The 23,797-nt window shown below is 39.9% G+C and overlaps 1 protein-coding gene across 7 annotated transcripts in view; it reads left to right on the top strand.

Moving 5' to 3' along the window:
- The window catches only part of tenm3 (teneurin transmembrane protein 3), a 275,552-nt gene extending 252,215 nt beyond the window's left edge, over positions 1-23,337 (top strand). For 6 of the 7 annotated variants that reach the window (XM_079853356.1, XM_079853352.1, XM_079853351.1 and 3 more), the window contains 11 exons: positions 235-484; positions 2,739-2,759; positions 7,230-7,462; positions 7,960-8,114; positions 10,781-11,655; positions 12,365-12,540; positions 13,325-13,560; positions 14,200-14,496; positions 16,458-18,069; positions 18,195-18,325; positions 18,559-23,337. In XM_079853356.1, the coding sequence (XP_079709482.1) occupies positions 235-484; positions 2,739-2,759; positions 7,230-7,462; positions 7,960-8,114; positions 10,781-11,655; positions 12,365-12,540; positions 13,325-13,560; positions 14,200-14,496; positions 16,458-18,069; positions 18,195-18,325; positions 18,559-19,317 (4,745 nt within the window). In that variant the 3' untranslated portion in view covers positions 19,318-23,337. The remainder of the gene's footprint in view (positions 1-234; positions 485-2,738; positions 2,760-7,229; positions 7,463-7,959; positions 8,115-10,780; positions 11,656-12,364; positions 12,541-13,324; positions 13,561-14,199; positions 14,497-16,457; positions 18,070-18,194; positions 18,326-18,558) is intronic. The other variant, XM_079853357.1, reaches the window with a different exon arrangement.
- Positions 23,338-23,797: the final 460 nt, after the last annotated feature.

Here is a 23,797-nt window from a genome sequence, read left to right as displayed (position 1 = left end):
GGCTGTCTGGAATGCTGCAAACACAGACAGGCAGAGTGATACAAACTGTGAACTTGTTTACCCAATCAGATTAGAGTACTGGATTAATGTTACATTATAAAAATCACAGCTATGGATATTCATTAGATCATGATATGAATTTTTAATTTAGCTTCTCCATCTTTCCAAAATCAGCTATATTATGACATGCTGTTGAGTAGCTCACCCACACAACCCTCTCTTCCTGTCCTGCAGGCATCCTGTACAAAGGCAACGGTGAGAACGTCTTCGTCTCCCAGCAGCCTCCAGTGATCAGCACCATAATGGGTAATGGGCGCAGGCGCAGTATCTCCTGCCCCAGCTGTAATGGCCAGGCTGATGGCAACAAACTGCTGGCTCCAGTGGCCCTCGCCTGTGGATCTGATGGCAGCCTGTTTGTCGGTGACTTCAACTACATCAGACGCATCTTTCCCTCAGGAAACGTTACCAGTGTTATGGAGCTGAGGTAAGAAACGCAAGCTAGTAAAAGAGGAATGAAAGGAAATTAAAAGAGGTATAAAATACAGTCTGTTGTAGCCTTTGTGCTAATGATATGAATATTTTATGTTGTTAGACTGTAAAATGGGGCACTCAGCCCAGTAAAAGGCTCGTGGTCTGAAAAGAACGTGCTGACAGTGACGGAGTTCTCGTCTGTAAAGGGTGACTCATTACCAGTGCTCTCGCCCCGCCCCCCCCTAAGACGAGAAGAAATACATATTCCCATACCTCACTTTTTTATGATCCAACACAAGCCTTCTATTGAGCTCGTCCAGCCCACATCAAAGGCTGTGTGTCTGTGTGTGTGCCTGTTTATTTACTGAGCTCAGAGAAATAACAGTGTTTATCTCTCAGAGTTTTTCTGCCAACCCAACTAAACTAAGTTTTTTGTTTCTTCAAAGAGAGTAATCACTGAGATTATTATTATATGGCAGTAAAGATTATCATTTCAACAAGTATGTTTATTTTTTATTGAAATGTAGTTGTATTTTGTTGATTATAGGATATTTATTTGCCACCAAAATTTATTGTGGTTGAGTTTCATTTCAGTTTCAGCTGGCATTCAAAAACTCAAATCTCATCATTCAATTATTTTACAGCAGTTTAGCCAAAAGTTACAACACTTCTGCTGGTCCTCTGAATATCATAAAATGCATTTTTATTAATAAAATGTTAATTTAAGCTAATCTAAACTTTTTTTTTTTTGTGGAACCCTAAAGGAGTTATTTTTGTATGTCCTGGATGCTCTTCTCCAGTCAATCAAAGTGAATGATTACCTGGGCTGTCAGAAGCTCAACAGCCCCAGTCTCCAGTCACTTTCATTGTATAGAAAAGAGCAGCCTGGAAAAAAAGAACTCCTTTTGTGTTCCTCGGAAGAAAAAAAAAAGAAAAAAGGCCAACGTTTTTGGAGTGACATGAGGGTTAGTAAATGATGTCAGATTTTCCCTTTAACAGGAACGTATCACCAAAAAGCACTGTCAAATGTGCCACCTCTGTAATAGAAAGAATGGTTTTGATTGTTCAGTGTCCATTTTAAAAAAAAAGAAAGAAATTGTGGTTTAATTTAACATATATGAGTGCAGCATGCCTATATTAATTTAATAATCTAAACTATCTCAGATATTCAAACTGTATTCTCTCCTGACTGTGATCACAGTGTGTGAATAATCAAAACACCATGAAGTGCAGAGGTGCAGAACTGATACATTACAACCATGAGGTGAACATATGTGCCCTCTTCTTTCAAACCTCAAGACCTGTCATTTCCTTTCCTTAGATCTAGAGTGGGCTCACACATCCACACAGAGACGCGTAGATATTCTTTCAAAGTGCTCTCAGGGTTCCTCTATATGAAATCAGATCCGTGTCTCGGGTCTTTTATAGACTCTCGCTGAAATGATCATAAATTCTTCCCTCACACTCGGCGGGGCCTAGAGGGCCCTCCATGTCACTCTCTGCTCTCCTGCAGCACCTCATTTAGCCATTGCGGTGATACATGACCGCTACCTCTTATCTCCTTTCTTTCCTTATCTCTTATTCCTTTCTCTTTCCCCTTAAATCGTCTGTCTCGTCCTTTTAGCCACCTCTCGTTTTCCATCTCATGTTTTCCATGCCTGTGTCTTTCTGTCATTGACACTTACTGTATTTTTAACCTTATCTTATCATCTTCCTTTCATTCCATCTGCCCCCAACTTGATACCCACACAAAAATGTCTCATATGTGCACTCACACGAGTTCTCTATAAATGGCCCAGCACTTAACAGGTTTCAGTATCATCTTTGTGTGTCTGCTGCTCCTGTAAATTAAATTCCTTCATTAAAGCACTTAAACACATGGATGTAGAAAATGAAATGGTGGTCCTCTGTGTGACATATTCACAGCGTGGCTTCTGTGCGGCTAAAGGCGATGTTTAAGGAATTGCTTTTCATTGTCTGGGACACAATCAATTTGCTATTATGGGCCAGTTAACCTCAGCATGTGCTGTGAGCTCATACTGTTCTTCAGTTCCCAGGTGGAATATTCACATATCCAACTCTGTTTAAGAAACCAGACAAAGTACAGTTAACAGCCCATCTCACTGCGTTATTTCCTGTCCATGTGATTAATATATGCACACCTGTTTTTTTCTCTTTCTTAACAAGATTTATGTGCTTCTGCTGTTTTACACTCTCTCCCCTTTCTTATCTCTCTTGCTTGTTCTTTTTTCCTCTGCTATCCTAAGAAATAAAGATTTCAGACATAGGTAAGCCATCTCATTAATGCACTGCTCCTTCCATTCTGGTGCAGTCTATTTATTTATTTTTAAGTGATTGTTGTTGCATGTCATCAGAAGTAATGTAAATGTGTGTCATCTGCCTCAGATGTTTATGGAGTACCAATGACATTTTGAGATCATTCTTAAAGTTTTTGATTTTCTTGGTATTATTTAACTCACTTCATTTGCTTTAAAGCTCATTGCCCAAATCTTTAGTAAAGTGAGGTCTGAAAGCCTCAGACCACTAGTAATGTTTTTTAATTACAAATTATATTATCAACATGCATGATTTCCACAAGTTTGTGTGAAACCTGATAATCATGTGATCCATTGCACATACAGGATGCTTGAAGTAAAATTTTAATTGAAAACATTTTTCAATCAATCTTTAATTCCAGGATTAAATCACATTTTGTATCTCAGATTGTCAATGTGGTCTCAGACTTCAGATGTCTCTGTTGATAGTGCAGAAATGGTGTGGTTCCATTGAAAACACTACTGTACAGGTTTTGACAACAGATCTGAATTCCTGACAAAATGGTTAGTATAATTCAACATAATGGCTATAATTTTTCTTCAAACACAATCTTAGTTTGTCAGTGGTTTATAAATCAACATTACTAATCCCCAAAACAATGAAAAATTCCTTTCAACCGTTTTTTCTTGCTCTGTGAAACCTCTTTCTTCACTTTGTGGATATAAGGGAAGCTTAGCTGAGGCATTTATGTAGAACTCAAGTAAAACATTTTCTTTTAATGTGGCATATTGCATATACCAGAAAGTCAAAGGATACCTCATGTAGTTTAGAAAGCAATGTTTTTGTTTGTTTTTTTTGTTTTTTTTTTCATCTTTTGATTCTCTGGCCAGAAAAGGTTTAAGTAAAATACACAGACGTCCATTTTAGCTGACACTGGTGTAGACCTGTTTTCTAAGGAAGGATTCAGAACATAAACCTCTCTTGACAGGTCTCCAGTACTTCAGCTCCAAATGTCTCCACCCTGTACAAGCAGAAGTTCCTGATAAACACTGCAAATAGACCCTCATCATCCCACAGATGTTTGAATAGTTCCAGTTGAGGGACGATGTACAGAGTGCTGTAGATGTTGATATCCTACATTAAGTTCTGTTTGAAACCTCTGTAGGATTTAATCGCAGACGTATGGAGCTCATGAATGGAAATAAATGCGAGTAATTTGAAGTGGGCGAGCCAAAGCCATTAGAGCCTGTTGAATAAATTTGCAACCAGGGATAAATTTAGGAATCCCATGGACATGCTAACCGTTCCTCTCTGTCTCCTACCAAATCATTTAAAATGGAATTAGTGGCCAACTTCACTATATGGTTACATAGTGTGTGGGCAAAATAGTTCAGTTAACAGGGGATATTTTTAGACAAATCCATCTTTTCACCAACATTTCTCAATGCTTCTGAGAAACAAAAACGACACATTAAGCATTAATGACTCTGAATTAATAAGTGCTAAGAGTTATTTATTCACAAGCACTGTTTATGGCTGGTGAACATTACAAGCCATCTAATGGCTAGCCTTCGACTTCCTCTTGTCCTAGATGTCTCGGCTCATCTGTATGTGTCATTATGTCACGCCCATATAGCCTAATGCTCCACAGAGCCTCATAAACTTAGGAGATTACTGACCCCAAGCCTCAGTGCCCTTAAACCAAGCCGTCTCTAAGCCTCTACCTTCCCTGCTTCACTCCCAGAACTCACATTTGTTTCCATTTGGCACAGCAAAATGGTATATTATTTTTAGTCTGTTTGATCCATATTTACTGTAAGTGCAATGTGGCGTCTATGCCACATAGCAACAATAACTAACATAACCCGGAGACCTTTTTAGCCCTTAGTCCTGAGTTGCTGGTGCATGCTGATTCAAACTGTAAACAGTGTAATTAGCACATGTGAAAGCTGTACAAATCTACTGTAGCTTTTCTGTAAAATAGGGTTGATGACATGGTACAAATATTTCAGTAGTCGGTACCAATACTAGTCAAATTTCACGGTTTAATTTGAAAATTAAATATATTAAATAAATGAAATTAGATCATCTTTAATGCTATTAATAATGATAAGTAAATAATACATAAAAACATTAGCCATCAAATTGTTCAGTTAAGTAAAAATTGCATTTAAAAAATCAAATGAAAAGTTAGTGATAAAATGAAAAACAAATTAAACACATTACAGGTAACACAATAAGTGGCACTATTGCACTTACACTTTAAGGGCCCTATCTTGCACCCAGCGCAATTGACTTTGTACACCGACGCATGTATCATTCCTATTTTGCACCCGACGCACAGTGGACTTTTCCCTCCACAGACGCACTTCGGTAAATTAGGGAATGAACTTGCGCTCCCGGGGGCGGTTCAGCGAAAAGAGGCGGCGTGTTCCAGCGCAAACGTTCCCTGGTGCTATTTTGCAGTTCCAGAAAACAATTCCACCACAGACCAAGAAAAACCTAGTCTAAAGTCAGTGGCGCGTTTTAAGGGCGCATGCTTGGCCATAATGTAGCGTGTGCACAACGCGCATACACTTTGCTTCTCTCATCTACACAGACGCAGCAGTTGCCATTTTTGCAAACCATACATAATTACAAGGAAAAATGTTCCACATGAGGGAAATCATTGTGGTGTCCATGAAGATGTGAAAAAATAGGCATAAATCTAGCTTACACATTTACCCAAATTATTATACGCCTGTTTAACCTAAGCTAATTTAGGTGGCTTTCTCCCATCCCCATAAATGTCACTTCTCTGTCTTTTACAGCCCTGACGAGAATGTCGGTCTCCTCGGCTGTGAACCGCTCCTGGCGTGCGCCTGGCAAATCCCCCGTTATAATAGCAATCCGCCATGGAAAAGCGCGCCTGCTCTTAAAGGGAATGTGAGATGACACTCTGATTGGTTTATTTCACGTTACGCCCAAACCACACCTATGAGTAATGTAGCTACTTCAGACCAACCCATTTTAGATTTGGAGATCCACCCACAAAGTTACTTGCGTTTTGCGTTTGATACTTGCGTTTCAGATCATTAAAATAGGGTCCATAGCCTTAATGCACGGATCTGTTTGACATTGCAGTTTCAGAATCAGTCCGATTGTCACGGTACTCGATACTGCCGTTACTACAGAAAGACTGGTACGTTACGTTTAATCTCAACTTGATACTGAAGTACTGGTACTTTGACAGCCCTACTGTAAACACACTTTAGCTCTGTTCCAAAACATAATGAGTTTCTTTGCTGCCTTCCAAACACCACTAAAATGAGATACCTTAGGTCAGAGGTCTTCAACCCTGCTTCTGGAGACCCACTGTCCTGCAAAGTTTATTTCCAACCTGCTTCAGCACACCTGCCTTTGATTTTCAAGCAATGCTGAGGAGCTTGATTAGCTGGTTCAGTTGTGTTTGATTAGGGTTGGAGCTAAACTTTGTGGGAAAGTGGGTCCCTAAGAGCAGGGTTGAAGATCCTTCACAATGGGAGCATGCCTATGGTGCCTTAAAATCATACCTCCATAAGCAGCTGAGCTCACTAGGTTTTGGAACAGAGCAAAATATCTGATAACCAAAAAATGACCATGGATCAGCTCAAACATGGAGCCCAATACCACTTTGTAAATTTGATTTTAGATCAGTAAGTGAGGTTATCTAAAAATATAAATAAAAGTTACTGTACACAGCAGAGATTTCAACTACAGCAGCCAGCATCTGTTTGCCTGCCCCAAAGCCAACCCTCTTGCAAGGTGTCTGCGCTATTCTTAGTCCTTAGTCGCTTCTAATTGAAACACTGCGACAAGTTGTTGATTTTCTTCAACAGATACATCACTTCATGTAGCTCGCTGGCTTTTTCCTTTGTCATAGGAGTGTGGATGGGAAGTGCAAATGATTGAAAGGATGTGACAGTTTGGTGGGCATCATTATGGTTGTGTCAGACGATAGTGATTTCCAGTCATAACGCATTAGGTTCACTCTGACAGAGTGCTCAACTACTTTCCCCTCTAGCAAGCCGGGCCAAACAAGTACATTCACTTCAACAATAAAACACAAAAGCCTAAGATCAGTGATCACGTTTCTATACATCTGTAGGCCTTCAACAACTTAGAACTTAACTTTGTATTTGTAATTTTAGGATTATTACCATAGTGGTTTACGGACATGAGACATCTACTAAAACAGAAAGAATTGTTTTTAACTTTTTCATGCCAACCTGTTCAGTTATCCATTCCATACCTCAAACTTATAAAATGAACTTCCTCTTATTCTGTCTCAAATTTATCCATTCAATTGTGTTATTGTATCTGTTTGTTTATATGTATATGTGTATATATATATATATATATATATATATATATATATATATATTTTTTTTTTTTTTTTTTTTATGTAGGTTAACTATACTGACATTCTTGTAATTATGAAATTTTTACTTTTGTCCCAATAGCAACAATCCTGCACATAGGTACTACCTAGCAACAGACCCGATGACAGGTCAGCTGTATGTTTCGGACACCAACTCACGACGAATCTTCAGGCCTAAAGCCCTAACAGGAACCAAAGAGCTGTTGCAGAATGCAGAGGTTGTGGCAGGGACCGGAGAACAGTGTCTGCCATTTGACGAGGCTCGATGTGGGGATGGAGGCAAGGCCACCGAGGCGCTACTGCTGGGACCCAAAGGTAAAGAGACTGAACACCTGTAAATCATTATGGACTACTATAGCTAAACATGACACACTTCTGTTCTCTCTCTCACACAAACACATGCACAAATAATACAAAAAAATATATTTTACTAATACAATAATACTGGTTTCATTTGAAGTTATCAACACAGCAACATCCAGCCATTAAGCACATTTCTCTGAGAGAACTAGTGAGGCCTATGATACTCACTCAATCAGAACGCCAGAGGGTTCAGTTCCTTTAGCTCTGACTAGATTAAAAAAAAACATATCTTCCTGCATATTACTTGCTCTCAACATCACTCTTAGCTCAGGAATAATTCACCACCCAAAAGCTCATTGTGAATAATTCACCAAGCGCCGCGTCTTCAGTGACCTGGAAACCACAGGGGCAAGCGTGACATGTGTACCAGTCGTGTTTCGCCTGTTTGCAGGTGCAGTGTGTGTATCTATTTGCAGATTTCACATCTGCCCCTCCCCCTCTCTATGTAGGCATTGCTGTGGATAAGAACGGGTTCATCTATTTTGTGGATGGTACCATGATCCGGAAAGTAGACCGGAATGGCATCATCTCAACACTGCTGGGGTCTAATGACCTTACATCTGCTCGCCCTCTGACCTGTGATACCAGCATGCATATCGGACAGGTATATATCCATACTCACCTGCTCTACATCACTGCTTTGTGCTCTTGAATCTTAAATATGAATTTGTCCATTTATTGCTGCAACAAAAGAAAAGCTGCAATACTGCTAACCTGAGTGTTGTATGGTTTATAGAGTTGAATTCAGTCCAGTTATGCCACTGGGCTAAAACAAAATATTAAAGGGCAGAAAGGTCAAACTTCGATTTATTTCAGAATGCGATCTGTGATTCTCAGTACAAAGATATAGCCTTTTTAACCTGATCCTCTTGCTTTATCACTGAAATGGTGTTAGAATGACTGACCTTGTTTCAAAGATAAAAACAGGCTGGAAGCAACTGAAACTGTTGCCTCATTTGAACTGGAAGGCAGAATTGTTTTTCATGTTGTCCTTGATACATTTTTATATTATTTTGTATTTATTTACTATTTGTTTATAATAATTAAACATTTGTATTATCTGAAACCCTGTAAATAATAGCTTATTATTTAAAGGACCGTAACAGAGAGTTTTAGAGCTTGCAGACTTTTAAATTATAAGTCTTAATTAATATTTTTATCTAGCCAACCACTTATAGTAAACTGCACTATGACCTTCTATCCATCCACTGACCTCAAGACAAACCAAAAGCCTGAGGTCAGCCCTCTGTAGCAGCCTCCACCCAAACAAAAACCAGAGGAACTTTCTTGAAGACCTGGAGCTCCCCCCCATGGCTGCTTTCCATCTAATCAGCTTAGATTAGTGAGTCTGTGGAAAACATCATTGACGGGTCCAATCGGTAGTTTTTTTCCTCATTAAAAAAAGTTTTCTACAAAAGAATAAATAGTACATTTGAAAAATATGATTAATATGATGAACACTCCTATGAGTTTAAGACTGCAGTCAAATCAGTAGCCTAATAAAAGCTGTTTTATTTTACATGGAGCAGTTTTTCTCAACATGTGATCTCCATGTTGGGATCACATGATCAGCTGACTACTATTAGTTTTATCTCAGTACCCCACTCTGATAGGGCACATTCTGGAATAAATGAATCATTGCTGGCTGTAAATAGATTATGTCTGCAATGACAATAGCTGAAATTGTATGTGATGCTACATTAATGTCGTTGAGTCTAAGCAGTCCAAGACTACCATATCAGCCAACCCAACAAACAAGAAATTGTGTTCTTTGGTAATTGTGTAATTTGGTAATATCTATTGTGGGTGTAGGAGTGAGACTCCATTTTACCTGCAACTTTATTATCAAGAGGGCCTTTTGCTTGAAATGGGGTGATATGCAGTGTTTAGTAAACTTTGAAATGTATTCACAATCTTTGGCAGAATCCTTTCTCCCCTTACTTTATTTTTTTTCTGGTCTCCCCACCAATCCCATTTGTCTCTGTCTAAGTGATGGAGGTTGGGGACGAGACATAAGGCGGTTGTCTAACATACCCTTGGGTCCAAGCTCAGTGAAGCTCAGTGAAGTATGGACAGACCCAGACAGTTGGTGTCAGCCTCACAATTACCCAAACGTTTGCTGTAGCAAGTCATCGATGTGCATCATTAAGGATATATACAGCTCAACCTACACAACTGTCACCTACATCAGTTAGGCCAATAGGGACAGCAGAAAATAACTCAAAAAACTCTTCAAGGAAATCTTCAGTTAAATTTGGGTTTAAAATGTTCAGTCATCAAGTTTGTCCCCAGAGCATAAAAAGTACTCTAAGGCTACCAAGTTGTCCTTTTGCATATCAGGTGGTGACCTGAGGGTTGATGAAACATTTTAGGTGGCATGTTGTGGCGCACCCAAGTAAAATCCGTTTGCCCTAAGTAAAATCTGTTCTTAAGTTCATGCATTATGTAGAAGGTGGAATCACAGACGGGCCATGGCTGAGCAGAGAAAGCTTTTATCCACAGGAGCTGCTGTAGTTCAGAATCATTACGCTTTAATGTGGTGCTCTTGGTTGAAGACATTGAAGACTTTCTGGTTAAAGAAAGTCCCAATCATGCCATATAAGTTGATTTCATTGAGAATAAGTCTCCATTAGTGTTCATCAGCTTTAGGAACAGACTGAAAATTACATTGTCAGCTTATCTTCACAAGAGTGAGTTATAGATTATGCAGTTGCATAACTTTTCCCCACTGGCACTTGGCAGCGTTATTGAAGTTGTCGAGACTGTATTCAAGAAATATTGAATCCAGATAATTCAGACAGACAAGACAATGTATAATCAAGGAAAGAATACTTGCACTTTTCTCTGTATGTCTGAGAGAAAGTGTGGGGTGGTGAAGGATTTTATTTTATTAATAGACATCCAAAAAAGACTGTCCTTGCAAACCTTCTTTAACAGCCTTGTTGAAGCAGTGGAGGTATTCCAGTCATCCATGTGGACAATGTTGTTCTGGTTGTGCTTTTGTTTGCCAGACAGTTGTTCCCTGTAGGCGCTGAGGAATTGCATCCCATTGCAAAATAAATGACCCAGCGACAGGCAAATCGAATGAACTAGAGGCACCCAATGTATTAAGCTTCCAAAGTAACAGATCCTTCTTCATCAGTGTCAGACCCAAACATCAACTGTGCACAGAGTGAGAGAGCAGGCGGTAGATGTAATTATGTGTCTGTGTATGTGTGTATATGCATGCAAGTTTTTGTAAGCTGTTTGTTTGATCTGTCCTTTCTCCAGGTGCGTTTAGAGTGGCCTACAGACCTGGCCATCAACCCTATGGACAACTCTATCTATGTGCTGGACAACAACGTTGTACTACAGATAACCGAGAACAGGCAGGTGCGCATTGTGGCAGGCAGACCTATGCATTGCCAGGTGCCAGGCATCGAGTACACCATGGGAAAGCGTGCCATCCAGACCACTCTGGAAGGTGCAACAGCCATTGCTTTGTCATACAGCGGTGTGCTCTATATTTCTGAGACGGATGAAAAGAAGATCAACCGCATCAGACAAGTTAGCACGGATGGCGAGATTTCTCACTTGGCAGGAGCACCATCCGACTGTGACTGCAAGAACGACGCTAACTGTGACTGTTACCAGACGGGCGATGGGTATGCCAAAGACGCAAGGCTAAATGCTCCTTCCTCTCTGGTGGTCTCTCCTGATGGAACGCTCTACGTAGCTGACCTGGGAAACATTAGAATCCGTGCCATACGTCACAATCGACCTCCGCAAGGCTCTTCGGGTCTTTTTGAAGTTGCATCACCTGCCTCGCAAGAACTTTACGTGTTTGACTCCAATGGAACACATCAGTTTACTATGAGCTTAGTCACTGGTGACTATAAGTACAACTTTAGCTATAGCAATGAGGATGATGTTACCGCTGTAACAGATAGCAGTGGAAATACACTCCGGGTTCGTCGTGACCCCAATCGAATGCCAGTGCGCATTGTTGCCCCTGACAACCAGGTCATTTGGCTGACAATTGGTACAAATGGAGGGCTTAAGACCCTCACAGCACAGGGGCAGGAACTAGTGCTCTTCACCTACCATGGAAACAGCGGCCTGCTAGCCACCAAAAGCATCCAAATTGGCTGGACCACATTTTATGAGTGAGTGCTTCTACTAATTCCTTTACATTACAGCACAGCTCATCTCTTTTTTATTATTATTAGATTTTAAATTAAGATATTCAGTGTGGTCTCAGATATATGCATATACATACTAATTTTTTTTTTTTTTTTAAAGTAAAGAAGTTTGAGTTTTTACCTTTTAAAGATTATTTTAAGATGTGCAGTTTTGTCAGCCTTGACATTTTGGATACATTGATGTTGTAGTGCACATTCCTGCTGTAGGGTTTAATAATGCTTTTCTAAGTCTTCAAAAATGCAGCATGTAGTTACAAAACCTACCATTTAATTTCACCACATGCTATTTAGAGCATGGTGAAAATGCTAAATGAATTTGAATGACATTTTCCGGCTGGTGGTGTACCAAAAGGTTTTGCATAATGCCAGTCTGGGGTAGGTCCTTCTGGCAAACATGTTGGACTCAGTGTCTGTGCACCTACCCTGCAATAACCACAAAGACATTGCAGGCATTGACAGACCTTAATGATTATGACTTCAATGAGTCAAGTTTTTATTATGTTTGTGGACACACATATACATAGCATACATATAAACAAGGCCCAAACAAGACTGACTCTAAACCGTACATGCACACTAATCTGATTAATGTCATTCCATCATTAGAACTGCTGACCACACATAAGTGAGGTCCAACTGCAAAAGGTGCTGTAATGGCATTTTTGATTTTCAGCTATGATAGTGAAGGACGCCTGACCAACGTGACATTCCCCACCGGGATTATCACCAGTCTGATTGGAGAGATGGACAGAGCCCTAACAGTGGACATTGAGACCTCAGGACGAGACGACGATGTCAGCATCACCACCAACCTCTCCTCCATTGACTCATTTTACACTTTAGTTCAAGGTGCGCCATATCTCTGCTGTATTATTATTAACAATGCCCTGATGGTGCTTTAAACTGACCTGTTGCTTTAAGCCTTGGAAATGTTCCACACTGCTAATCAAGCTGTAACTCACAGGTTAAATCAATATTAATGACCAAACACTCATTACTCATTCATTAGAGCTAAAATTGTCAGATGGTAATTTATAGTTTCACTATAATCACAGCACCACAGGGAATGAAAACTGGACAGCTGGGTTCTGAAATAATACATCTGCATAGCACAGTTTAAAGCTGAATTATTTTAATGTTAAAATACTTTTAAAAACCTTAGCCCAGCTTAATATGCAAAGACAAATAATCAAAACATCCCAAACTGTCTTAACCAGTGACCTGAGTTTAAGTTGCAGATTGGGAAACCTGTTTGAAAAGTTATTTTTGCAATTTTGTTTGGTGATGCAGAAATTACACACATCTGCTTTATAGGGAGAAGTAACAGGCAGCAATAGGGTGACTTAATGCCAATTTGGGAAAAGTCATTATATTAAAATGAATTTAGTTAGATTAAAGAAGATTATGTATTTATATGTTAAAGTGCAACCACAGCACAAACCAATGTAGTTAATGTGTCATGGGGTTTTCTTTTTACAAATCCTTTTCTAACCTCCTTAACTAAATATGATGGGACTTGAGAATAAAAATCAAGGTGGTGATCCTGCCTGAATTAACAGTCTTAACATAATCCTTTATAACCTATCTTCTCCGGCTTTTTCCCCCACTCATTTCACTGTTTTCCTCTTCATAGATCAACTAAGAAACAGCTACCAGGTGGGCTATGATAACTCTATGAGGGTCATCTACGCCAATGGAATGGACTCTCACTTCCAGACCGAGCCTCATATTCTTGCAGGCGCATCCAACCCAACAGTGGCCAGAAGAAACATGACGCTGCCTGGAGAAAATGGACAGAACTTGGTGGAGTGGCGCTTCAGAAAAGAACAGAACAGGGGCAAGGTTGTAGTGTTCGGCAGGAAACTCAGGGTATGTAAAAATGAAAGCTCTTTGTCAGTAGTCATATATATTAGATGTGTTTACTGGCGTAGTCAGAATAATGCATTATGTCTGTACAATACTCTTCATAATGCTGTTTTTGGCATGACTGATGTGAGAGTGCTAAATTATTGGCATTTTAAAATATGCATTAGTATTTCTGCAAACACTGAAACAAGAGGCTTCATCTTTAATATTAATTGAAACAACCCTCATATCCACATTGTTATTTAAACTAATTCTGACATAATGCAACCCACAGACACATATCAGATAATGGCTTAAGAAAAGCTTTTGTCTATTCATCAGCTTCTGTCAGTGAACCAAACTATCTATTTCTCTTCTAAATTCTCTATTATTTTTTCTATATATATTGTTTTTGTAATGAAGAAGAGTTATGAAGAGCAGCTGAATTGTAATTGTAATTGAGAGAGAGAGAGAGAAAGAGAAAGAGTGTCACATCAAAAATGTGTAGATGACCAATATGTATGAAATTTTTATGTTCTATTCTGTCCTCAAAGCAATATATGTCTCTGAAATTAGGGTAACCAACTCCACACAAAAATACTGTATCTGTTGTTAGCAATGAATGTTCTAATCAGTAAAATATTCTGTTTTCTTACCATAAAGGTCAACGGTAGAAACCTGCTGTCTGTGGACTATGACCGCTCACTGCGCTCAGAGAAAATATATGATGACCATCGAAAGTTCCTTCTGAAGATCGTGTATGATGCCTCTGGTCATCCTACACTGTGGGTGCCCAGCAGTAAGCTTATGTCTGTCAACCTCACCTATTCCAACACTGGCCAGGTCACAAGCCTCCAGAGAGGACCCACAATTGAGAGGGTAGAATACGACAGCCAGGGACGCATAGTCTCCAGAACCTTTGCTGATGGCAAAACCTGGAGTTACACCTATTTGGACAAGGTGAGAATTGTGAATTTTTTAAACAGTAGCTAGGCCTCTTATACCAGAAGATTTGCTAGATTGTGTATTATTTATGCTAGAAAGGTTATTTTGCAAGGAAGTTTAAACCGTCTCTGGAAAATCACCCTGGACAATCTGCATAATAATTATGTGTTTCACATAAGAATACTGGGTTGGAACAAAATGTGAGCAAGTAAATAATGACAGAAAACTTAATTTCTGGTTGAACTGTTTCTTTGAGTTCAAGGTGTCCACAATCCGCCATCATAACTGAGATTTCCGGATGGTTACTCCCTTTGAAGTGGTTTTCCTGAAGCACACTATTTTCACTGTGTCAGCAGTACAAACATGAAGTTTGTTGGTCCAGAAAAATAGCTATACTACAATGACTAGTGGGGAAACGGATCACAAAACTCACGATTCGGATCATTTAAGGTTTTTGAGCAACGGGTCGGATCATTTTTCAGATCAGCAAAAAAAAAAGTATATATATATATGGGGGGGGGGGGGGGGGTTAACTTTGCTTTATAACTTTGTAACTTAAATGTAATCATTTGGACGTGTTTTGTCTTGCCATTCTATGATGGTTAAACTTAGCAGTTAATCCACAAATCACATGCATGCCGAACCGTGGGGCCTGGTCTGTACGGATCATGGATCAACTGCGATCCGTTGCACCCCTAACAAAGACCCCTAGTTATCTAAGAGTCAGAAATTTATGTGGGTGGTTTATAGACTTCAGAAACTGGTGTGTACAGAAAGGGAGAGAAACTGGATGTTGTGGATGTTTGTTGAGAGGAAATTTGCTTTGTAAAGTCTTTTATAGACAAAGTTACAGTCTTAAAATGAGACTGCAGGGAAAACCTGTGGTTTGAGCTAAGCCTAATGATACCATAAAGATAGAGACAAAGAGTGATATGAAAAGAATAACTTGTACCCCAACCCTTCAAACTTGAAGGACATCCCAGCTTTTTTGCTGTTGTATGCTGTACACTTTTGTTTCTGGACATTTAATTATAATGAAATATTTTTTACAGAGTTTCAGTTAGATAAAAAGTGAGTTTCCCTTAAGAGAGCACTCAGCCACAACCACAAAAGTTTTGTGGCAAGAAAAACCATGGTGTGCAAATGTGTAGATTAAATATGCATGGATAGTCTGTCTTTCCGTCGCCTGCCACATGCGCAGGTAGCGTGACCAGTGAGAGGATATCAAACATACGCCACCAGCAGTGCCTAGGGAACTAGAATAATGTCTGTCCAAGTATGGTTGACAAGGTGAAGGCTTCTCAAAGGTAGATACCTCCTGTAGCAATTCCCCAAGGTGGAGAGGCCTCTAAGGATATCCCTCAAAATCTGCAGACGTCAGTCAGTGTGCTTATTTTACCAAGCAAGACATGAATATAAGTGGAGTGATGCGGTAGCTCTGAATGCCACAGTCTCAGATCCATTCAACGAAAGGGTCTGGGGATGTCTGTACTTAAGCCCCACAGCATGAAACACTTATTTATCATCCTTTGCTTCAACTCACCTCTCACATTGTCCAACAAGACCCAAAACAGGCACAGAATAAACATGAGGCCTCCATCATTCATAACTCAGACAACTTGCTGACTTGTTTGTTTACCTCAAGCTTCCAGCTTAGCATACAGATGCATTTTAAAACCCTTTTTTATTGATGCCCCAGTTCCACAATATTCAGAGCACGAAAACCGTTTTCAACCCACCTTATTGAGATAAGTATGGGCACATCATGAGGCTAAAGCCTCATATTTATGCAGCAACAGACCTGCATTTAGAAGCTTGAGGGTCAAGGAGAACTCAATTAGGCAAAGAACTAATCACTAAATGGAGCGTTAATACCTGCTTTTACACACGATTTGTATTTTAATAGCATGTAAGAAAAGCATGAAAGAGTAATTGTTTAGGTTAATTTCTCCTCTCTCCCACCTTTTGATTTACAGTCCATGGTGCTGCTATTACACAGCCAGCGGCAGTACATTTTTGATTACGATCTGCAGGATCGACTCTCTGCCATCACCATGCCAAGTGTGGCCCGTCACACCATGCAAACTATCCGCTCTGTTGGTTACTACCGCAACATCTACAATCCACCTGAAAGTAATGCCTCAGTTACGGTGGACTACAGTGAGGATGGCCAGCTCTTGCGGGTGGCACACCTGGGCACTGGCCGGCGTGTCCTCTATAAGTACCGGAGACAGAACAAGTTGTCCGAGATCTTATACGACAGCACACGGGTCAGCTTCACCTATGATGAGACAGCAGGTGTGCTGAAAACTGTCAACCTTCAGAGTGAGGGTTTCATTTGTTCTATCAGATATCGACAGATAGGTCCTCTGGTGGACCGGCAGATATTCCGCTTCAGTGAGGATGGCATGGTTAATGCCCGCTTTGACTACACCTATGACAATAGCTTCCGAGTCACCAGCATGCAAGGAGTCATCAACGAGACCCCTCTTCCTATAGACCTTTATCAGTTTGACGACATCTCTGGCAAGGTAGAGCAGTTTGGGAAATTTGGAGTAATCTATTATGATATTAATCAGATTATATCAACCGCTGTAATGACCTATACAAAGCACTTTGACGTACATGGCCGCATCAAGGAGATCCAGTACGAGATCTTCCGCTCCCTCATGTACTGGATCACCATCCAGTATGACAACATGGGCCGTGTCACCAAAAGGGAAATAAAGATTGGCCCTTTCGCCAACACCACCAAATATGGCTATGAGTATGATGTGGATGGGCAGCTGCAGACAGTCTACCTAAATGAAAAAATGATGTGGCGGTATAATTATGACCTGAATGGCAACTTACACCTGCTGAACCCTGGCAACAGTGCACGACTCACTCCCCTCCGCTATGACCTACGGGACCGCATCACACGGCTGGGCGATGTGCAGTATCGTATGGATGAAGATGGCTTTCTGCGGCAAAGGGGTGCAGAGATCTTTGAGTACAACTCCAAAGGGCTCTTGGTTCGGGTGCATAGTAAAGCCAGTGGCTGGACCATCCAGTACCGCTATGATGGGCTAGGAAGACGCCTGGCCTCTCGTAATAGCCTGGGCCAGCACCTTCAGTTCTTTTATGCAGACTTCAACTACCCAACACGCATCACCCATGTGTACAACCACTCAAGCTCTGAAATTACCTCGCTCTACTATGACCTACAAGGCCATCTGTTTGCCATGGAGATCAGCAGTGGTGAGGAGTTTTACATCGCTTGTGACAACACAGGAACACCACTTGCAGTATTCAGCAGCAATGGGCTTCTCCTCAAGCAGGTGCAATATACTGCTTATGGAGAGATCTACTTTGACTCTAACCCTGACTTCCAGTTGGTTATTGGATTCCATGGTGGCCTATATGACCCTTTAACAAGATTGCTGCACTTTGGAGAGCGAGACTATGACATTCAAGCAGGCCGTTGGACCACCCCAGATATTAGCACCTGGACCAGGGTGGGTAAAGACCCAGCTCCCTTCAACTTGTACATGTTCCGCAATAATAATCCCATCAGCAAGGTGCATGAAGTCAAGGAGTATGTTACAGGTAAGAGAGGGCCCTTCTGGCATGCTGTATTGGTGTTTTGTTTGTGCAACCATGATTTTAATTAGTTTAATTGATTAGGGTTGGTTTTTTGTTTTTTTTTACAATGTCTGTTCTTTATTTTATAGATGTCAACATCTGGCTTGTGACATTTGGCTTTCATCTGCATAATGTCATCCCAGGATTTCCCATCCCTAAATTTGACCTCACCCAACCCTCACTGGAAATGAGGAAGAGTCAACTATGGGATGACCTACCGGTATGCCATCTAATGCATTTTTCCCTTATGAATCTTATGAATATGTTTGACTTTCTCTGTCCTACATAAACTACTTGGCTGGATCTTTTTAAAATTTGCTATTTTAGTTTAAAAGATCACGATAAAAAACAAAAGTCATTTCATTTGTATCATTCAAGTTCAAACTCATTCTCAAGAAAAATAATTTGTTTGTAATAATGTAATAATGTTTTGTCTTTTTCTGCCAACTTTAGTCCATCTCAGGGGTCCAGCAGGAGGTTATGAGGCAGGCCAAGGCTTTCCTATCTTTTGAGAGGATGCCAGAGATCCAGTTAAGCCGACGACGTTCAAGCCGTGAAAAACCTTGGCTGTGGTTCGCCACAGTCAAATCCCTCATTGGTAAAGGTGTGATGCTTGCCATTACCAGTAAAGGCCAGGTGGCCACTAACGCACTGAACATAGCAAATGAGGACTGCATTAAAGTGGCCACTGTCCTCAACAATGCCTTCTATCTAGAGGACCTGCACTTCACAGTGGAAGGCCGCGACACGCACTACTTTATAAAGACCAGCCTGCCCGAGAGTGACCTGGGCGCCCTGCGACTCACTAGCGGTCGCAAGAGTCTAGAGAACGGAGTCAACGTAACAGTGTCACAGTCCACGACCGTGGTCAATGGGCGGACACGTCGCTTTGCAGATGTGGAGTTGCAGTATGGCGCATTGGCTCTGCATGTGCGCTATGGCATGACACTGGACGAGGAGAAGGCACGTGTCTTAGAGCAGGCCCGCCAAAGAGCACTGTCAAGTGCATGGGCGCGGGAGCAGCAGCGTGTGCGTGACGGGGAGGAGGGAGTGCGTCTTTGGACAGAGGGGGAGAAGAGGCAGTTGCTCAGCTCTGGGAAGGTGCTGGGTTATGACGGCTACTATGTACTATCAGTGGAGCAGTACCCTGAACTGGCCGACAGTGCCAACAATATCCAGTTCCTGAGGCAGAGCGAGATTGGGAAAAGGTAACAGTCTGCACAGCACAGGCTGTTCAACAGACTACTGCCCCTCTTCTCCCCAAGCTCCTCTCTCCTGTGTACACACTCCCAGAACTCCTATCCCAGAGACTTAAGGGAAAGGGGTTATGTCAGAGAAGTGAGGAGTTGTGCCTAAGTGCCACACACACACTTGCAATTATACAAAAAAGAAACTTGAGGCACTTCCTCTCATTGACTGAACCACACCCCCATTCTACATATTTGTCCACATTATTGCATTGAATGGATAATGGACTCTCTAAGAGAGCAACCCAAGAAAAAAAAAACTCAGTTATGATTTTTTTTTGTCTTTTTTTTTTTTTTGCTTTTTTATATAAAACCTTAAAGGTGACATGGTCAGTGATAAAATGGAGGAAAAAAAAGCAAATGTGTTTACATGCAAAGACCACTGCACCCAGATGAACTAATATAATGTCTTTTTTCGCAAGACAGTGACTAATTCAGTGGTTCAAACTGTCCTGGGCATCCTTGTTTTCAGCAAAATTTTGTCAACTAGTGAGGACTGAGGTTTCAGACTGTGAGCTAGTTGATCGTTTCTCTTCTGCTTTGATTTTGTTAAGGGACACAGTTGTGGTTCATATAATCAAATCTGAGTGTACAATCTCATTCCTGAACCAACCCAAGTGGTGAATAGAGTGGAAACTGACAGAACAAAATATATAAATATATATCTCATAACTGACCGGTACTTTGACAAGAGATGTTAGAATATCTTTATGGATTTTTTTTTAATTAAAAAAATTCCACTTATCCGTACAATATTAGTCGCAGAGAAAGTAATTTATGTACAGTGTTTATACATAAAAATAAAATCTTACAAATATTGAGACTTTTTCGTCTTGTCATGCATTACTGTTTATACTCATGAATTTTAATATTTTATCTTATCAAAATTTGTGGTAATGCTAATTGAAATAAAATCAGCTGTACTGTGTCATTGAATCCTCAACATTGTTTTTCTTCTCTTTCCATACTCTGAAACTGATTGTTGCCATTTTTTATTTTTATTTCTCTCTTTTTCAGATTGTCTAAATATGTTCAGAGATTTCATGCTGTTGCTGCAGCTGTAATCAACAATAGGTTTAGAGTAGATGTGGGTTGAGTAAATACTACCAACAAGGGTTTAGTAATTTGCCAGAAATTATCTAAATTGTTCCTTTACAGTAATGTCATGGTAATGGTATTGTTCTGTCTTTAATTGGAATGCATTTCAAGCTTAAAGTGTCACTTTCTGTCCAGAGATACAACTTCAAGCTATAGCCTCGCTTTCTATACAGAGATATAGTTTTTTCAGAAAGTTTCCTTTTTAATGTTTTAGATTAGGGACATATCACACTAGTATTAATGTCTATTGCCACTGGCAGCATAGGGCGAAAAAAAACTTCCAAGGAGTTTATATCCCTGCATTTTAACCAAGACTAAAATTTCCCTAGACATGAAGAAAGCTCAAACTCTCTTGAATCAAAAGGGACATTAGAGAGTAGGCAGAGTGTGGCTTTTTCCAGTGAACACGGATATCGTAACTTACATTATTGGGTGTGTTCACACTTGGCAAGTTTGGCTTGATTAAAACGAACCCTGGTTGCTCTGTTAGTGCAGTTCATTTGAATAAAGCCCCTTTCACACAGAGATTCCTGAAAATACACGGATAATGTGTACCGGGATGTGTACCGGGATTTGTCCCGGGATCGTTTGATTTCGGTTCATTCACACTGCCAGTGATTTTCCGGAATCTGTGAGTGCGTTCACACACATCCCGTAAAGACACGTGACGTCAGGATGCGTTGTAGAAAGGCCAGTCTAATCTTCCGCTACCGCTCTTTCCATTGTCTTTCCATTGTAGTCCACTTGGTGGATTTTTTACGCAGCGTCTTAAGTTTAATAATGATCTACGCTTTTGATCTCGAGAAACCGCGCTCGAGCATTTTTTTCCGGATTCGGTCGTACACTAACGCATCGCGTACCGTTCCACAAAGCTGGCGAACGATCTCAGCTTCAGCGCAGATAGTAAGGAGCTCCTGGGTCTCTGCTTCATTCTAGTTTGCACACATCTTTTTGTTCTTTTTTTGTTGATGACGAACACAAACTTTCTTCTAAGAGCAACAAAAGTTACGGCATTGGTCCTGGCTTTTGTTCCAGGACTGATCCCAGCAATGTTACTAGGTCCCCATCCCAGCTTCAATCCCGGGACGTGTTTGCGTTCACACAGAAGGCACTCTAGCAAATTTACGGCAATTCTGGACCAAACGAACTAAGCGAACTGAACTACAAGTGTGAACACAGCCTGAAAGAGCACCAAATATGAAGTGAACAGTTACCTAAAAAAGATTTTCATCATGACCCACATGAACGAGATTGATTTAGGATTTATTTTACTTCTAAACATTTGACCAATGAGTTCATCTGAGAGCACCACAAACATTAAAGTGATCAGAAGTCACCCCAAAAGGGAAAAACAATATTAATTTGTATGCCTAAATGGACTGCCTCCTTCTTCAGATACTGTTTTTGTAAAGGCTTTTTAAAGATTGTATAAAATAAAATGTCCTGACTAATGAATGAGAAAATATTGTTTCCATTTTAGTTTGTTGTTTTCCTATGACAAGTTTTTTAATCAATCATGTAATTGTACGGTGGAGCATATTTTTCTATTCATGTGTGAATTGAGGTCTGAAGGAGAGATTACCCACCTGTGGGCCTGTGAGGTTTTGTTTGGGATTCTCAGTTACTGACTGATCGGGAGGGTCTCAGCTCATTGTTAGGGTGAACTTTTCCCTCTGGAAAAAAAGGTGAGCACTTAATTAAAACACTAGTAATAACAGAACAAGAACCACTGCAATATTAAGAAAAAAAAAAGTGTTTGCCTTAAAAGGTCTACACAGATTATCTGAGTTGCTCTGCAATACAGTAATGTTGTTTGTTGGCATAAGGAATGGCCGCTGTACTCAGGAGTCCTTCAATCAGTGTGTACGAACAAATTACAATTTTGTTTGTCAACATAGTCAAAGTATTCTTATTAAAACCCAGAACTAGCTTAACAGAGGCGGATTTGGGAAAAACATGTTACTGAGTAGCGGTGAGGATATAAATGTATGTGAGAGGAGAAGTGAGAAAAGAAAAGGTCCTGATATGTTTGCTAGTGATTGCATGCATACAGTGTAAACTCAACGAATCAAAGAAAGGTCACATTTTTCTCTTGCAGCATATTAGTGCCAATATGTACGTGGTCTGTTTTGATATTTCTTTGCACTACAATGTATATGTTAAAGATTATGCCTCTACATTATACATTATTGCAGTCGTCACATCTCTGGTCGGATCTGAGGGAAGATTGTAAAAACTGGTTATTTTTCCTAAATTAAAAGGAAAGATGCCTGTACAGAAAATCATCGGTATTTAATTTATAACTTTTGAATAAATGCCATTGTTATCACACAGTTCAGTCACTTAACAGTAATGTTTTCTCATATCGGATCTGATGTGGGATTTGGTTAACCTAAAATGTGTGCATAGTCTGACTGAATTTGTCTGAGTACTGAACATTTGAAAATGCTGTGTGTGATTAGCTTTGTTGCTACTGCGACAAAACAACCATTGCTTTTTTTTTTTATTACTTTGTTTTTTGAACATTCTCTACATTTTGTGTATTTTGTATTATCTGTTATTCCAAACAAATACTACAAACTGAAGTGATTTTACCTGTAAATTCAATAACTTATCTTACAATCTCTCGTTTGTAATGAGGATTTAGAGGAAGTTGTATAATGATGTTATGTTATTTGTTTTTGCTCAATTTTGCTTTTGTATTGTTTTATAGCCATGCGGCATCTCAAAAAAGGCTCATGATTTCCATTTGATAGACACGTCTGTTTAGAGTGCAATTAAAGTGCAATTTTGATGTAATCTAAACTAGATCACTGCTGGATTCATTACCTTTTATCTTCAACATGTTTAATGCTCCACAGAGATCAATCATAAAAATAAAATGTAATATTCAAAATGGTTGTGTATTTATTAGTCCATTTCACAAATGTGACCACATTCATATCTTACCCATTTAGCCAGACAGCAGAAGAATGCAATAGAGCAGTTGTTCTCTAACTGTGGGGTGGCACATAGTGTGCCCCTGGAAATGTACATAAAAAATAACAACAACAATTTTACTTTTTTTTTTTAGATCTAATGTCTTGTTACTATTGTGGTGTATGTGTGTTTTTAGATGCTAGGGATTTTACAGATTAGCAAAGGGCCAATCAAGAAATCGATGAGCAGGGATATTGATTTATCAAAATTTGGCATTATTCATTCTGTCATTTACTCATATCATTCCAAACATGTATGACTTTCTTTCTTCTGCAAAATACAAAATATATTTTTAATTTCTACATTTGCTCAAAAAAATAAATAAAATAAAAATAGAATGAACATTGTTGGTGACTAGGTGATGCTTT

Source organism: Squalius cephalus (assembly GCF_949319135.1).
Source record: "Squalius cephalus genome assembly, chromosome: 2".
In the NCBI taxonomy this organism is placed as follows: Eukaryota; Metazoa; Chordata; class Actinopteri; order Cypriniformes; family Leuciscidae; genus Squalius; species Squalius cephalus.
The sequence above is the reverse complement of the archived record's forward strand: the minus strand, read 5'-3'. Positions and strand labels throughout refer to the sequence as shown.